Below are 18,369 nucleotides of genomic sequence, written 5' to 3'. Positions count from 1 at the left end.
ACCCACTGAGTTGTTAAAACTTGCTCTGGGTGGGAGCTGATACCAGGCTGTGAACTCTGTACCTATAATTACCAGCCTTATGTCCGATGGCTTAACAACGACACCACTGAGGCTGCTCTCTATTAACATCTTGGTTATTATTTGTATGTGTGGTGGCTCTAGCTGTGCATGGTGCAATATTGGGATTTCAGGATGTTTGCACCAGTCTGTATTGGCTTGGGTGGGGATGGGGAGGAAAAGGGTCTGCAATTATTTTACATATACATCTGTAGTCTTTCATAAAATCAAAAGTTTGTGTGAATATGTTAAAAACAGTCAACTTGTTTGTGTTTTTCAGATCGGAAATTCATCATCGCCAATGCGCAGGTGGAGACTGTGCCCATCATATTCTGCAACGATGGATTCTGTGAGCTCACGGGCTACTCCCGGGCCGAGGTCATCTCGAAGACTTCTCTGTGCGACTTCCTCCACGGACCCCTGACCAATGCATATGCAATACTCCAGATCAAGGAAGCATTGCAGGGCGCGGAGGAAAAGCAGATTGAAATACTCTACTACAAGAAAGATGGTATGTCATGTTTTATAATTTATATGCTGATCACCAGAATTCCTGTTGCAAGGGTGTTGTACTGTGGTATGAAGTGATCTCACTGGCATTAGCTAGTGAAAATGTTCCACTATGCTCAGGAGAGTTTTGTAGATCACTGCAAGAAAGATGGTAAATCATGTTTTAAAATTTACATGCTTATAGCAACTGCGATCACCAGAATTTGTATTGCACGTTTTGGTAGTGTTGGGATGAAGTGATCTCACTGGAAATAGTTTGTCAAAATTAATTCCCTCTATGCTCATGAGAGCCTGCAAGAAAGATGGCAAGTCATATTTTAAAATTATATGCTTACAGCAACTGTGATCACCTGGATTTCTGTTACAAGTGGAAGGTAGTGTTGGTATGAAGTGCTCTCATTGACAACAGCTAGTGGGAATTTCCCTCTATGCTCATGAGAGATTTGTAGAACCTGCAAGAAAGATGGCAAGTCATATTTTAAAATTATATGCTTACAGCAACTGTGATCACCAGAATGTCTGTTGCAAGTGTATGGTAGTGTTGATATGAAGTGATCTCTTTGACAATAGTTAGTGGCAATTTTCCTCTGTGCTCATAACAGCTTTATAGAACATTGCAAGAAAGATGGCAAGTCCTATTTTAAACATTATATGCTGTCTGCATCTGTGATCACCAGAATGTCTTAGCAAGTATAAGGTAGTGTTGGGATCAAGCAATCTCACTGATAACTGCTGGTGGGAATTTCCCTGTAATCTCGGGAGAGCTTTGTAGATCATTACAAGAAAGATGGCAAGTCATATTTTAAAATGTATATGCTTTCTGCATCTGGGATCTCCAGAATTTCTGTTATTAGTGTATAGTACTGTTGGTATAAAGTGCTTGTCACTGGCAATAGCTAGTGGAAATTTCCCTCTAAGCTCAGGAGAGCTTCATAGAGCACTGGACTCTTGTACAGAAATTTGCAGAGTTGATTTATGAGTTATAATGTTAGCAGAGCTTTTAAAAGTACATTGGTCTGTGTAGTTCAAAGTTCATAACCTTTAGACATTGCCAGTTTGCTATTTAAAAAAGTAACAAGACTTCACTGGCACTGAATTTAATGTAACAACTATTTATATGATGAACATATCACATGTATGTATAGGCCCAAGATTTTGCCGAATTTTTTTTTACTTTTCCTGATTATCCCCCAAAAAACTAAACCAAAATTATTCAGCAAGAAAAAATAAATAATTGTCTGGAAAAAATATTTATTTTAATAACCCAATTTAAAACAATTTTTATATATAAAATCATGGTAGTAATAGTAGATAATGTTCCATGATGACAAATGCTCCAAGCATTCATTTGTTCAGCAGTAACACGAGGATTCTTGTCAGGGACAATGCTTTTCTTTAGCACCCAGCCATGTTCAGCTGGAAAATAGTACTTTATATATGAATTATAATATTTAACAAAAAACACAACATTGACCATACAGATCCACCCTAAATGAAATCCCCACTTAGCATTGCATATCAGGACAGTTGGGCGGGACATAGCCCAGTGGTACAGCGCTCGCTCGATGCGCGGTCGATCCCCGTCGGTGGGCCTGTTGAGCTATTTCTCATTGAGTGCATCGTTAAATAAAACATCTCTTTCTTTCTCAGGACAGTTGTTCTTTCTCGCTTTCTCTCTTCTCCTTCTTACCAGCATTTTACATCCTATTGACACTGCTTTTTTCATACAGAGATATCTGTACAATTGTTTTTAATGGCTTTATTGTTCAGATTTAAGCTTTTGTTTGCCCAATCACTAAAAGTTGAGTTTGGAGAATGTATTTCATGATTAAGTCACCAAATAGCTAATTTGAAAATCAAACAATTAAATTACTTGAAAGAACCTTACAGTGATTTTGTTACATTTTGATTGACTGATTGAAACTTGAATTTAGCAAAAGATTATTTGACAAAATTTCTAATAGTATTTTTGAGTCGCGCTTAAACCAAATGATGCATCTTCATTTTCAGTAAGCTAAACCACCAGGAATGAAACTAGTGTTTTGTACCCATTGCTGAAATCTTCTGTTGTATTACATTCTTCTGCAGAAACTGGCTTTACTTGTTTTTTTATTCACTAAATGCCAGTTTTCTGCATGAAACAATTGCAATAGCTCCAAAATACATTTACAAATGTGCAACTGTTTGTGTTGTAATGGAACAAACAACACCATTTGGCATCATTGCATTGCAGAAATGATCAGATCATCATCACACCATAAAATGTGGCTCTCTTAAATTGCAGGTGTTGATTGTCTAAATCTTCACATACACAGCAAGAACAGAAATAGCCCAGTTAATGGCCTCCTGGTCTAGTAGAAAGACAGTTAACACTGCAGTAATATACACCATGTTGCAAGATGTCGCAGACCGTGGGTATCCACTTGATGTAACAACACCATAATGATTCCAACTTGAATGGTTTGATGGTGTATATATACATGCACCAGCTACACATACCAGAATTTCATTCTACCACTACTGAGATTTTATTTTTTGTAGCTATGGTACATGTATTAGAGATTTCATCAGATTGTAAATTTTGATGGAACCAATCTTTACTTGTTGATGCAGCTATACAAGTAGCTGTGTGTTTTATTAAGCCACATGATCACTCTTAAGACTGCAGGTTGGTTCACTTACCATAGATGGAGAGTGGTTCACCTAGAGGCTGGTTCATATAGATTGAGGCTGGCTCACTTTAAGGCTGGTTCACTTAAATTGAGACTGGTTCACTTAAATTGAGACTGCATGGCTTATATAAACTGAGACTGGTTTACTAAAGGTTGAGACCATTTCACATTGATTGAGACTTTCACTTTGACCGGCCTCGATGGCGTCGTGTTTAGGCCATTGGTCAACAGGCTGGTAGGTACTGGGTTCAGATCCCAGTCGAGGCATGGGATTTTTAATCCAGATACCGACTCCAAACCCTGAGTGTAGGTGTAAACCACTTGCACTGACCAGTGATCCATAACTGGTTCAACAAAGGCCATGGTTTGTGCTATCCTGCCTGTGGAAGAGCAAATAACAGATCCCTTGCTGCTAATCGGAAAGAATAGCTCATGAAGTGGCGACAGCGGGTTTCCTCTCAAAATCTGTGTGGTCCTTAACCATATGTCTGACGCCATATAACCATAAATAAAATGTGTTGAGTGCATCGTTAAATAAATTAAAAAATTCTTTCTTTCTTTCACTTTGATCGACATTGGTTCATGTTGACTGAAACTGGTACATTTGAACTAACACTAGTTAACTTTGTGACTGGCTTCCTAAAATACTTCTTCATGTAAATGGAGTATGGTTCTCTTGGACCAGATTTACATCAGTTGGTTCATTTAGACAGAGAGGTTTCCCTAACCTAAAACCAGACTTGTAACCCTCCCGGATTCCACGGGAGACTCCCGGTATTTGATCAAGTCTCCCGCGGGAAAAATGTTTCTCCCGGGAAATCGTTATTTTCTAAGCATAAAAAAAATTCCAGCTACTGTGGATGTGCACTGACATTCAGTGTTGCCATATATAAAACTATCCAATTTAGTCCTAATAACACCTCTGGCTCGTAAAATGTCTTCCCACTGGATTAGACCTACATAATGCAAAGTTCTATGGCTGGAAGTGCCAGAGTAGACCGCGAACGCATGCATCAATACACACGATGTCAAAATCACATGTCAAAGCAAGACAACAGAAAGACCAATTAGCTGTATAAACAATACTTGTATCAATTAGATTTGTAGGTTTGTGCAGTAAAATATTAGTAACAAGAGTACACTTCAAGGAATTATTTTCGTACGATTAATAAATCTTGTTTTTGACATAATGTTACTCACGGAAATAGGTAAAATTCCGGTATATTTCACACGATGTCAGTAATGAGCTTTTACGTATGATTAGTAGAAATGATTAGTGGAAATACAATGTTTATTGCATGGTTATGTTGATTTTAAATAAGTACCACACCACTGTACCTTATTGTAGTAAAAACTGAATATTAACTTATAAGATTTAGGCCTATATAAATTTGTCTCGAGTCTACTTTTCACGAAACACAAATAACGATGATGCAACCTGTAAGTGTAATACCGTAAATGTACTAATTAATGTTTAAATTTGTTAGTGTTAAGATTTTTGGATAAGAGTTATTTTTAAAAATATGTATTAAATTATAATAATATTTAAAAATAATTAAAACAAAATTTAATATATATATATATAATTTGTTTTAAATAAAATAAAAATATTATTATTATTTTATTTTTTTAATGCCAATAACTACGGTTGACAAGTATACATGACATTATGTAGCCCGAGTACTCTGACTGTAAAAGAGCTAGACGGACATTTGGACATAAACACGCTCTCATTACAGTCAGAGACCAACCTATGTCTTTTTTTGGCAATTCCTGACTACCAAACGGTAGGCAACGAGTCCCGCTCTAATACCACAACAATCCTATGTTTGACGTCAAATACCTTTACATCAATCATTTTCGAGTTAAGTGATAAAAAAAAATCCACATATTAATCACTAATACACATACTACAGAAAGAAACCCGACAGCACCCACATTCAGCTACGCTTCGTGACACTCCGTCGCAACAATTACAAAGCTCGGCGATCTCATTTATCCTCATTTATCAGTGCCATTTGAATTTTAAACAATCTATGCTAAATTAGAGTACCTTAGGCCAAAAGAAATAAATGTTAGATTTTCATTTTAAAAACATTTTTAATGGGGCCTGGAGTGACATTTTTTATAACAAAATATTTGTTAAATATTGAAAATACTACACACTGAGCCCAAAAAAGAGGAATGTTTTTACCAATAAACCAAATAATATAATAACAGTGTGCCTTTATCCTTGGGTCAGACAGGGATGGAAATCAATGAGTGGTTTTATTATTGTTTTATTTTTAGTTCCTGAGATCATCACTTAAAATAAAAACTGTTCACACACTGGTAACACTGACATAGTGTGTTATTGATGGATTATTGCCTGCTTGATGCAATTACATGGGTTTTTGCAAAAGTATTGACAAATGGAAGGTGCATACTCCCACAAATTGAGTGTAAATGTGTAGCAATAGATGCTATAAACATGTTGCACTATCTTATATTGGGCTGTGAATTCAGGTGGGGAAAATATAGCAGGGTTTTTTCTGAACACTGTATCAGAATTATTAAATGATTGACATTCAATAGCTAATAATTAATTAATTGTTGTCAGGGGTGCAGAAGTGAAATACAGTTGAATACCATTGGCTTGAACCATGTTGGTGCTTGAGAAAGTGTTCGACCCATCGAATAGTTCAACCTAACCATTTGGACAACAACATGCTGGGGTGTTGTAAACAAATATCCTTTCCTTTTCTTTTCATAATGTTTAAGAAGTTTAGCATACACCATTTAGTACTAAAACAGTATCCACTTCATTATATGTGTAATAACAACAGTACAAGAATTAATATTATGTACATCATCATCATCATCATGTTCACAAGTTATTTGCACAGCAGGACCCTAATTCACTGCCATCAATACAAAAAAAGTCATTAGTGGCAGAATTATCTACCTTTGATTGAAACACCTTTATCCACTTGATTAATTTTCAATTTGTTAACAAAGCTTGTATGTCAGGCATTTTGTTGTATCCTCTTGCCTTCCATTGGTTGTTTGCCAAATTCCTACACAAATTAGCCATGATCATATTGATGGAATGCTAGTCAAATTGAAGTTCTGTCAACGTGTGATTGATGAAGTGCAACCGCCAAAGATAGCTCATATCCTGTGACAGCCGCCGTTGACATCGGCTGGGCTGTGATGCCGTCTGCAGTGTTGGTGCGGCATTGAGAGCACAAACAAGCCCAGCGAGGAAGTAAATTAAACCTCGGAGTCGCCCGGCTTTGTAAGAACTCTTGTTTGTATTGCACACAGAAGTTGAAATGGAAAGTTCAAGTCGAGTCCAAGTTGGTTCCGTGGTCGGCGGTTACCGACAGACATATTAGTTTTATTAACGGTTCCACTTTTATTTGTTTAGCTCTTCATGGCTGCTATTAATATGGCAGAGTTTTTCTCTTTCAAAGAACTCTCCATCAAATTGGTTTCTTTGCAGTATTTTTACTAATAATTTTGCTTCTGAAAAATAATTTCTTTTGGAAACATTATTTTTTGTTTTTGAAAACATGCAGTGATTTGTTTTGTCTAAAGAACATCATTGATTTACATGCTAGTCAAATAAAGAGTGGGTTTTTTCCTCCACTTTATTTGCTAAACCAATTGTCATGTTGTCATGACGACTGTTTGAAGGTTTTCAAATGTCAGATGGCATATTAAATAATAGCTATTGATTCATGTACTTGACCAAAAATATTACCTAATTGAGTGGTAAGTTAATTGTTTTTATAGTACTGAGTATAAACCATAATCTGTGAGATAGAGAACAGATTAATGGTCATGTCAGAGCCAATTGTTGTAAAGCATGTTCGGCTTATGTACACTTTCTTATGTGTCCAAGCTAAGAATCTTGTGTGTGTGTGTGTGTGTGTGTGTGTGTATGTGTGTGTGTGTTAAGGATTGTCTGTTATTTCTTTTATGTTGATTGGGGTATAAACAAAAAATATCATCCACAAACTAAATCGACGAAGCCGTTCTCACATGAGTTTGCAGATGATTTTTTTTTTTATATATACCCAGATAAATGTAAACGAAATAACAGACAATACTTTCAATTAAATTTGAATCATACTTGCTAATAATTACACTAAAATTTCATATTTTATTTTGAATTATTTTTGGTCCATAAACAATAATGTTCAATAAGACAACTTGCCCATATAAAATGACATCATCAGATATGACATTCCATGATAACGTAATGTTGTAATGAATGTAACAGAAATTTAATTATTGTATGCATGCATGGATGTGTGTGTGTGTATATATGAATGATTGTAATGTGTATATGTTTGTGTGTTTGTATTCATACATGGGTGTGGTTTATGGGTGTATGTATGTTTGGATGTATGTATGTACATGTATGTATGTTTGCATGTATGCATGAATGTGTGCACATTATGTGGTATATGCAGTAGTTCCCAGCAACTAGTGTTTATATATATATATATATATATATATATATATATATATATATATATATATATATATATATATATATATATATATATATTATATCAATCAAAGTCTGTAGCATATTCTGTCCTGTCTGTGGGAAAGTGCATATATAAAAGATCCATTACTGCTAATTGAAAAATGTTGTGGGCTGCCTCTGAAGACTATGACAGAATTAACACATTTTTGACATGCAATAGCCAATGATTAATTAATCAATGTGGTGTCAATAAACAAAGCAATTGTCCACATTAATTTCTTTAGTTTCATCCTAGTCCAGCATTCCTTGAAACAGACTGGAAACATTCTATCTATACACCTACATGTACTTGTAGCTATGCTTGTCCGCTTCCTTATCACCATGTTCTTATCATACTTGAGTCCGAGACCCTTTCAGGATTTAATTCCTCAGCTTATCTACAAGTATAATAAAGCCAAGGCTCCACACATGTTATTCATTTCTTATGGTAATTGAGGTGATGCAGGTATATGATGTCAGTATTGGATGTTCCGGTGATCAGTTAGCTAGGTCCCGCCTTCCGTGTGCTTCACCATTAGGTTCTTGGCAGTTAGTTAGTTCTTCACTTGTAGTCATTAATTACACAAATGTTAAGATGTGTAATGACTTCTGGTACAGGTTTACACTGACAGATTGCTGCTTCTCATGGAACAAGGACTTCCCTCATTTAGAACACAGGATTCACACAGCTTGGGCTGCAAGAATTTCCATAACCTTTCCAAAGTCCCAAAATTCAAGTTTAAAGATTGCTGCTTCTCATGGAACAAGGACTTTCCTCATTTAAGACACAGGATTCACACAAGAATTTCCATAACTTTTCCAAAACTTTTCAAAGTTTAAAAAATACAAATTTCTAAAAACCATCTTTTTATTCAAACCATTTAATCACTACAGGGGCTACAGAAAATAAGTGTGCCCAACTTAAGTACAAACATTGCTGACCTCAAAAGATTTCACCCTAAAGCCACTGAAATGCTATGCTTGAAATAGATTAAAATAAAAATTATTTAAAGCAAAGACAACAAAAGCTGAAACAGTTTTTTTTATTCATTTATTTTATTTACAGCAAGGATATAAAGTTCAATTTTTTTTTTCAAATGCTCCAAATCCTTTTTGAAATGAAGTCTTCAAATATCTTCTAATGGCAGATTATTGTATAATGCAAGTCAGTCTCTACTAATTTAGATATTATAAGAAGATAATGTATCTGTGTAAGACAGGGTGATGGTTATTAGAGATAGCTGTTGGAATAAGTTTGAATTAAATTCAGTATTCAATTGGTTAACTTAAATTATGATTATCTTTGTCTGTTAATACATGTAACTGTAACAAAAATTATTGCTTCAACTTGTTTGGAAAATAGACTTGTGCATTGCAAATTTGTCTTAAAACTGTAACAGACAAACATATAAAAAAAATTTGCTATTATTTTTGTCTATTTTTCAAATCATACTTATGTTGCATATGTCTGTTATATATGAAACATTTCACATAATGCAACGAAATAAAAATACAGTGGTTTCCTGTTTTTGTTTGATGTTTAAGTTTTACTTATATGCTCTGCCAAAAACTAATGGTATGGATGTTGTGGTTTCCCTTCATCATCGATACCTGTACCTGCAAACTGTAAAACATGTTAATTGTTTCCTCGTTTTTACAGGTACGTGCACACCTCAGCTCTAAGTAAATCAGCAAGGTATGAAATTAACATGGGGGAAGTCGGCCCCCTGCTGTTATTGTATACAGACGTCAATACAAATACATGTAGTTGGTTATTTAGGCTCTTGAGGATAAAGAAATCATAACAGACCATGCTTTTCTTGCTTAGTAGATGGAATTAGCTAGCTTTTGCACCATAATAAAAGATTCTGTTTTACCGTAGGGTTTGTATACCATTTCTAAATAATGCACAGTGGTGAGCTGAACATGTTTTTGGGTGTGCTATTTATTTGCCAAGCTGCCAATTTTATGACTTATCATATTTCTCCAGTATTGTAGCCAATTACACAGAGTGATGCACTATATGTAAACATTAAAGATGTTTTGTTTTCACATATGATTAACTGTGTTTATGTGAACATGATGTTTATCAATGGGGCAAGCATAAACACACTTTATTTCATGGTTGTTTTGCTGTTATAGTTAAACAGCAAAGAACAAGAGTCAGTCATTATTTGGCACTGAGAAGGTAATTTCAGCATGCCAAAACCTTGGTTGTTGCAAGATAATTGTTTCCCTTTAATTGGAATTGCCATTATAAAGTATTTATTTTGAATATGAATACCAAGAAACTATGGCCTCCACGAGTCCAAAATATAGGACTCGAGTACTCGAGGATCAAACTCGACTCTGACCTGAGTACCCAACACTTACACTAGATGATAATGAAACAAAGGAGTAAAGTGAAATAGCATTGTGCATCTTAATTCCAGTGCTGAACATGGATGCCAAATCATGCCATTGTATTGCATTTAGAAACCGGTTGATATGTTCAGTGTTGTGAAAAGAGTTTAAAAAGAGAAACTAAAGCAGTGTCGGAAATAGAATAAAAATGATTTTCGTCAATTATTTCTCTCATATTAAACGGACAAATAAATATTTAGTAAATACCTATTTAATGATACTCTACCTAATTTAGCATTTACTTGTTTGGGCTCCCATTGATGTACAAGGTGGTGTTTACTCTTGAAATTAAAATAAAGATGTCGGTAAACAGGAGATTTGTGACCTTTATTGGAACAGACTACAACACATTTTGATGGATATGTGTCAATTTCATTTATCTTTAAACAAACTTTTAATTTAAAATTGCAAGATAACTGATTATTTTGAATTGCAGCATAAATTATTAATTTTGACCAGCATATTTGGTGAATATAAATTCAATATAAATACAGTAGAAATGTACACAATCTTGCAACCACTAAAAGGTGCTATATCAGAAGTTATATGTGATCATCTGTTTGTGATAAATATTCTCCAATAAAAATGTATTTTCTACTAGTAGATAAAATCATTTCTTATAATCATAATTATGGGCATATAGTTAAAGGTGTAGTCTTTAAATGTTAAAACAAAATTTAATAAAAACATGATTTGCGACATGCAGCTGTCATTATGCAACTTTGAGATAGCATCTTTAATACTGGAAAATAGATCACAAACTCAAAATTGTTCTAGACAGTTTTGCTCAAAAGTTACTTATAAATGTCTACAAATATTTTGTTGTGGAGAGGAATAGGGGTAAACCATCATCAGAAATGGTCCCTCACATATTGTAACAGCAACGAAATTGACATATGTTGACCAAACTTAGTTATAGTCTGTTCCAATAAAGTGCACAAATCACCTGTTTACTGACGTATTTCCTTTAATTTCAAGAGTAAACACCACCTTGTACATCAGTAAGAGCCAAAACAAGTAAATGCTAAATTAGGTAGACTATAATTAAATAGATATTTACAAAATATTTACTTGTCAGTTTAATATGTAAGAAATAATCGATGAAAATCATTTTTATTCTATTTCCGACAGCACTATAGCGCATGACCATATATAATTATTATGTAACTTATATCACTGATTATTTACTGCTGACATTACTGTCCTACATTGTCCATTGTATTATAGCTGAATATTATATTCCACCTTGTTCGGGTACTCGAGTCCTGTGAACGGACTCGAGTGTTGCTAGACTCGGCCCGTGCCCGAGTATTCGAGTACTCGTGGAGACCCTACATGTACACAGAACACATCTTGTATGACAATACACTGCACTGAGTGCAGTAGGGCAGGAATCAAGCAGGTAAAGACACTACATGTATTTTCTGAATTTGCTGCCTTTGTAACATACTTCCAAATTTCTGGTCTCTGGTCAGTGCGCATGTCGATCTTGACCCTCGTTCGTCAACGTTTTTTTTCTTCACATGGTATGACGTTGATTTTTGCCGGGCTTTAACAAAAAAATATGCATTTGGAGCCAAAATGCCATAACTCATGAACTAGGATATGCATTCTGATTTCAGTTTAAATATGTCCCTTATTTCAGTATAAAATGTACCCACCTTTTCTGTGTAATCCATGCTTTAAACAAAAACAAAAGCTGCATTGCGGCATCAATTCTTGAACTTTGCCTGACCAGAGATCCATCCGTTTTTCTTTCTTTTTTGCCTAATACTGTCTGTTTAACAACTAATATTATATATTAAACACACTTTTGCCTTTAGAATATATCTATTTTGTACATACAAAACAGGAGCGTTGGAAGCAATTAAAAGTTGGTATGGCCATGAAAGCAATGTATATGATGAGATCTGTACTATGAGCACCATAAGAAGATAAAAAAACATTCCTGCCCCAAAAAGTGGTACTGCAATGGCCGTACCAGCCATACTGCTTCTGACACCCCTGCAAAATTATTGGGAGATAAAAATCCAGTTTGGGCTACACGGTACAAACATTAGAACAATTAGCAACGCATTATACATAAAGATAGCAGGCAGGGTGGTAGCAGGTAGACATTGGGGTGGGAGGGTGGGGGGTGGGGGCTGACTGAGATCGAGGGCACAAAGCAAAGTTTCTAGAGGGTTTAGGGGTATGCTCCCCTGTAAAATTTAGAAAACTAGATGTCCTGAAATGCAATTTCCTGCATTCTAGAAGTAAACTTCATCTCTGTCTTAAGATTTACTACCAATAATATTTTTTATTCAGAATTTTTGGATGGCTAAAGCTCGCCTCTCCACCCCCATCCCTGCTCTGTCGTGCCTTGATATAGTGATATTCTAAACAACAAAATACACATACTTTTAATTTGAAATTTTAGTAGCTAAAAAGGCTCTATATTAGTCATAATTTATATGTTTCAATGAAATGTATCTCTGAATAATCTCCTTAAAAACATGCTTTCTTTTATTAGCAGATGGGAAATGAAAAACACAATTAATTTGTGTTGCTGTAATTATAACAATATACTAAAAAATACTATATTTTAAATTTTCATCTACATTAATAATTTGAAAAACAATAACTTGGAATTGACAAAGGAGTTTACTTTTATATTTACTTTTATCATAAATAACTCCTTGTAATACTTTAACACTATTGTTACATATTTATAAATGTCAATTAATTTTATCACGATATTCATGCTTCAAGGTTATTTCTGTGAAACGTTTTAATTTGTAAATACAAATTTGTCAGTGCAGTAACTGTAATAATTTCAGTGTTAATGATGGGCTATTAGTGTTCTGTAATTATGTTTGTTCTGTGCAAATAGCTATTGAATTTATTAATAATTCTTTTAAAGTAATTTTTATTTCAAACTAATTTGTCAAAAGCAGGATATTATCTTAATAATTAATGTCTGTAATAATATAAATAGTCTTTAGCAATCTTTTGTATATTGTTCAAACTTAATTTCTGTTTCCTATGGCCTTATATTTATAGTTATAAAAAAAGATATGAGAGAAACTAAAATATTTAACTGCTTTTTGTCTGACTGTATGTATTCTGGTAGATATAGTGAATAAAGAAAAATGTATACAAGGGTTATGATTATTGCGTATTTTATGGCAACTTCACACATGCGATAGTAATAACAACTGAAAATTAGGTGGTGCATTTTCACTGGAATAGAGTACAACTGGGTATGTATAGGAAAGACAAATAACCTAGGACAACTGTGTTTTGACAAACAGGGAAATCTGAACCTTTGAGATACAACTGATTTTTCTGAATCTTGCACGGCCCAAAATAGGAAGTAGAATATGGTCTGATGATTTCTTTTTGTAAAATAACAGGCTAAACGAAGTGTGTCCTTCTGCTGGAAATAAGATAGCATGGAGTAATTAAGTAGAGAGTTTGGAATAGTGTGTGAAAAACTAGAACATCTGAGATGTATTTCAAATGGAATGAAAATAGTCGATTGGGAAAATGTATTTTTGTTGATTGTATTAAGAATTTTATAAACAGTTATCAAGAACTTGTATCTTTTTTAAATTATGCTTATAATACACATGGTTATCACAAGAATATTTATAATTTATATTACTTGTGAAACATGAAGTAAACTGCTTTTGTTATTTTAATTTTTACTTCAGTGAATACAATTTTTAAATTTACAAAAACTGAATACATGTAGTTCATTAGTATCTTTGACAAAAATATACACATGGCTACTGGCATGGGTAAGCATCTCTTTGACTCGCTGTCCCCCTCTTTATGTCGCTTCCCTCTCTCTTTTTCTGTCACTCCCCTCTCTCTCTCTTTTTCTCTCCCCATATCTCTTTCACAACCTCCCTCTCCCCCCCTCTCTCCCCCTCTCTCTCTCTCTCTCTCTCTCTCTCCCTCCCTCTCCCTCTCCCTCTTTCTCTCCCTCTCCCTCTTTCTCTCTCTTTCTCTTTCACTCTGTTTCTCTCTCTCTCTCACACACACACACACACACACACACACTCACTGTGTGTATTCTACATGATGTGTGTATTCATGTGCTTGTGTGTGGGTATGTCAAATGGTTGACCGATTGTAAAGGCATGCTTTTATGACACTTTATTTTGTCTTTGTAGACCGGTTTAATGCCATACTTTGTAATACAAACACAGAGTTGACACATCTGCATGTGACGGGAGCAATTTGGCGTGAGATATTAGCTTCCAATTAACACCGTCCCTCATTGGGAATATTGATCTGTTGGTAGTGTAGTGCAGTGTGTGTGTGTGAATTGTGGTCACTTGGGATGGACTAGCTGTCCATTGTTGTGCTAATATATGGCGCTTCTCTTTTTCTTTATATGGTCAAACTAGGTCTGGATTCTTCAGTATTGATCTTTTTGGCCAGACTGATAACTGTGAGATTTTTTTTTAGCATCCAGTCAGAATTAATGAAGATGTATGGTTATTACCTGGTGTAGCCACCATTCCAAAATATATGTTTATTATTATTAATGTGGATTTTCTTCTCTCTTTTTGTTGGTTATGTTTTGGGGAGGGAGAGGGGTGTTAAAGATTGATACACTTCATTCCAATAAAATTGCTTTAATCAAAATAATTTTTGGCTTAGCAGTGTATTTGTTTTTCATTTCTCCTCTGGGGGTTTTTGGGGTTGTTTTTTTTTGTTCTGTCATAGCATTTTTAGATGATACTAACTTTCATTCCAATTATGGACACTCAGTACTTAATCTCTCTTCTCTTTTTGTCCCAAACATAGTCACTGGTGTAGTTGAGATGTTATGCCCAGGATAGATGTGCTTGAACCGTAATTGGATAGAGGCACCTAAACAGAGTCCAGTTCTGTTAAAAAGATATTAATCTGATTAAGACACAATGAAATTTACAGATTTTGGTTAATTTACATATGTTTTTACAACATAATACTTATATGATATGAATATCTGAAATAAAATACGCGGGATATGTCACTAATAGCATACCACCTAAAACTATAATTATAAATAACCACTACGAATGCAAAATATAAACAGAAGTACAATTTTAATAAACAAGTATATTTTAAATGGGCACTCATTATCTATTTCATATTCAGTGATCTAGTTTACAAATAGACTCTAAAGGCAGTGATAGAAATAAACAAACAATGTTACTATAGTCCACTGGACAAATACATCTAGACATCTTATTTGTCCACCAATATTTTCACTTGTCCAAATAAATTGATTTTTTCTATTCAAGTACCAGGATGATGTTTGAGATGCTCAAAATGAAACTGCACTGAAAAAAAAATTCTTGTCCACTGGACAACCACTGAGACACTTTTGCTAGTTTGAATAGATTTTCACTTGTCGGGACAAACGGACAAGTGGTTATTTCAAACACTGAAAGGTAATCGAAGAATGACACACATCACTGGAAAACCCCACAAAAGTTGATGACCGTTTTCTTTTCTAATGCTTACCGGTAATTAAATGTTAAAAATATTTTAGAGAATGCAGCTTGAATGGTAACTGAAATAATATGTTATACTCATTAGTAAGAAGATGAAGATTATATCACACTTGACTTTGTTTCATAAGGTGTGGGATGTTGCTCAGTAGTAAAACACTTGCTTGGAGTGTGTTGGGTTGAAGCATCAATTGCCATCAATGGACTCAGGGCCCATATTTCCGAAGCTCTCTTAGCCCTACAAAATTGTAAAACAATCATAGCCTGTGACGTCACCACAGCACATGCCATAGTAACTTCATAGCTTAAGATGATTTTTCAATTTCATAGCACTAGGATTGCTACGAAAATATGGCCTCAGGTTTTTTCCTGTCCCAAACAGTACCAACTGATTGGTTCATATCAGTTAATTAAAGATTGTGGTGTGTGCTATCCTGTCTATGGGAACGTGCATATAAAAGATACCTTGTTGCTTTATGGATAAAATTAACCTATGTGTATGGTGGCAGCAGGTTTTCTCTCTCGGTCATTGTCTCTGTCTCTCTGTCTCTGTCTCTCTCTGTATTTCTGTTTATCTGTCTGTCTGTCTCTGTCTGTCTGTCTCTCTCTGTCTCTGTCCCTCTCTGTCTCTGTCCATCCGTCCGTCCATCTGTCTCTCCATCCATCCATCCATCTATTTATATCTATCTTTCCTACAACCAGGTGTTGAAATAACCTATTAATTAGACATCAAATAGTTGAAAAGTCCATAAATTAATATATGTGTGTGGGAGGAGGGGGGGGGGGGGGGGGGGGGATGAGTGACGTGAAGGCAGAAATATTTCTAATTAATGTTTGAGGGACAAATCATGATTCACTAATCAATACTTGAGCAAACAGTATTTGCAAGAATTACAAAAGAAACTGGTGAAAAGGACAATATGTGTTTGAACTAACATATTCTGTAGATTAATTCGCTTTGCTGGGCAAACAAAACGTGTGTTGTTTTGATCTTTGAGAAAACAAAAAACCAGCTCACATGGCATAATGACTTGGCTAAAGTAAGATTTTCCCATTAATTTGTGGCAGCAAAGCTGAAACAAAAGTAGGCGATCGAATGTAATCAACCAATCATGGATTTTGGGGGGATTCCGCAGTATTGACCTTTTTTTTCTGAATGAGCAGGCAATTTTGTTTTTGATAGTGTTTACCGAAACCCACGACAAAGATGAAATTGCTTTAAAATAGAAATTTATGCAGCTACTGAACATGTTTAGAAACAAGTCTTCTGTTTTAATAGTTATTTCATTTCTTCTGCTTTTTTGTCTTGTCTTTACAAATTAAGTAAAAGGTGAGATATATATAGAATACTAAACGAGCTTGCCTATCATACCATTTTTATGAAATGAGTGAACAGTTTTGGTATCTGACGAGCGAAAGCGAGTCAGAGACCAATACTGTTCATGAATTTCATATAAATGGTATGACAGGCAAGCCAGTTTAGTATTTTATTTATTACAAACCAACTAGAAATGCAACGCAGAAGTAAGCAGATGTCGAGACCTCTTCTATGAATTGGGTTAGCAAGTGATCTATGTCAAACAAAAACTTTAAATGACGTCAAGAGTGAGCAGCGAGACGTCATCAATGTACAGTTTGAATTTTTCCGCGAAGCTTACATTACTTGTTAGTTAATGAGGTTTTGAAATTCACAATAATGACTGTATTGTTGATTGGACCAGCAATGATTGACCTGAGTGAACGGGATTAAGTAGATGTGACGTTGACGTTTTATACATACTATAGGAATGTGAAGAAAAAAAAGAGTAGCCGGTCGATGACATCATTTTGGCTTCGTACACAATAGGTCCAAATATAACAGCATATCTTATCGCAGTTTCAATTCATGACCATATTTGGTACACTTTTAAATTAGACTAGTTTGTACAAACACGGTTAGATACGTTAATTATGCACTCAATGTTTTCTAATTTTGTCTCCGTCTGGCCTGTACCTTAATATATTTATTATTATTAATTGTTATTGATGCTGTATGTTTTGTTTTTGTTGTTGTTGTTTTTTGTTTTTGTTTTTTTGTTTTTTTTTGTGGGGTTTATTATTATTATTTTTTTTTTTGGGGGGGGGAGGGTTATTATCTGTTTGCTGACACCAGTTTGTTTGGTATTATGCAATAAATTGAATTGAATTGAAATTGTTCAGGAAAAAGGATGTGTCATGAACCCAGTTTACTTGCTGCAGGGAGAATGCAAAGTGACGTCATTCAAGTAAAAAACATAATGCTGCCAGTCTGCGTGTGCCAATATTACACTAGTTAGATATTGAGTAATTGTTATGACATGAGTAATATCTTATATGGGAGTGTAATAAATAAGTATTATTTTTCCATATCAACATTAAAGTTTCATGTTTAGCGCCATTTCTCACAAATTAAGTCCTACTTCAATGAAACATGGTTTATAGTTAAACCCATGAATATCCATCTCATTGCATATTAAAAAAAGGAGAAATTTAAATGTATTAAAATTTAGTTGATTTTTAAAAAACGTTTAATGTCAAAAAAGTAAAAAACTAAATTGTAACCTGCACTGAGATGAACATCTGTGGATGTAAATATCAGTGACACTGAGTGGGTTTATGATAGGTGGGAAGAAGAAGGAAATATTTTATTTAACGACACACTCAACACATTTTATTTATGGGTATATGGTGTCGGGCA

At 34.6% G+C, this 18,369-nt stretch overlaps 1 protein-coding gene across 1 annotated transcript in view; it reads left to right on the top strand.

Annotated features, from left to right (window-relative positions):
- Positions 1–18,369, top strand: part of LOC121381690 (potassium voltage-gated channel subfamily H member 2-like) — a 178,228-nt gene that overhangs the window by 121,239 nt on the left and 38,620 nt on the right. The window contains exon 2 of the mRNA XM_041511034.1: positions 338–568. Coding sequence (XP_041366968.1) covers positions 338–568 — 231 coding nt within the window. The remainder of the gene's footprint in view (positions 1–337; positions 569–18,369) is intronic.

Source organism: Gigantopelta aegis, chromosome 9 (assembly GCF_016097555.1).
Source record: "Gigantopelta aegis isolate Gae_Host chromosome 9, Gae_host_genome, whole genome shotgun sequence".
In the NCBI taxonomy this organism is placed as follows: Eukaryota; Metazoa; Mollusca; class Gastropoda; order Neomphalida; family Peltospiridae; genus Gigantopelta; species Gigantopelta aegis.
The sequence above is the reverse complement of the archived record's forward strand: the minus strand, read 5'-3'. Positions and strand labels throughout refer to the sequence as shown.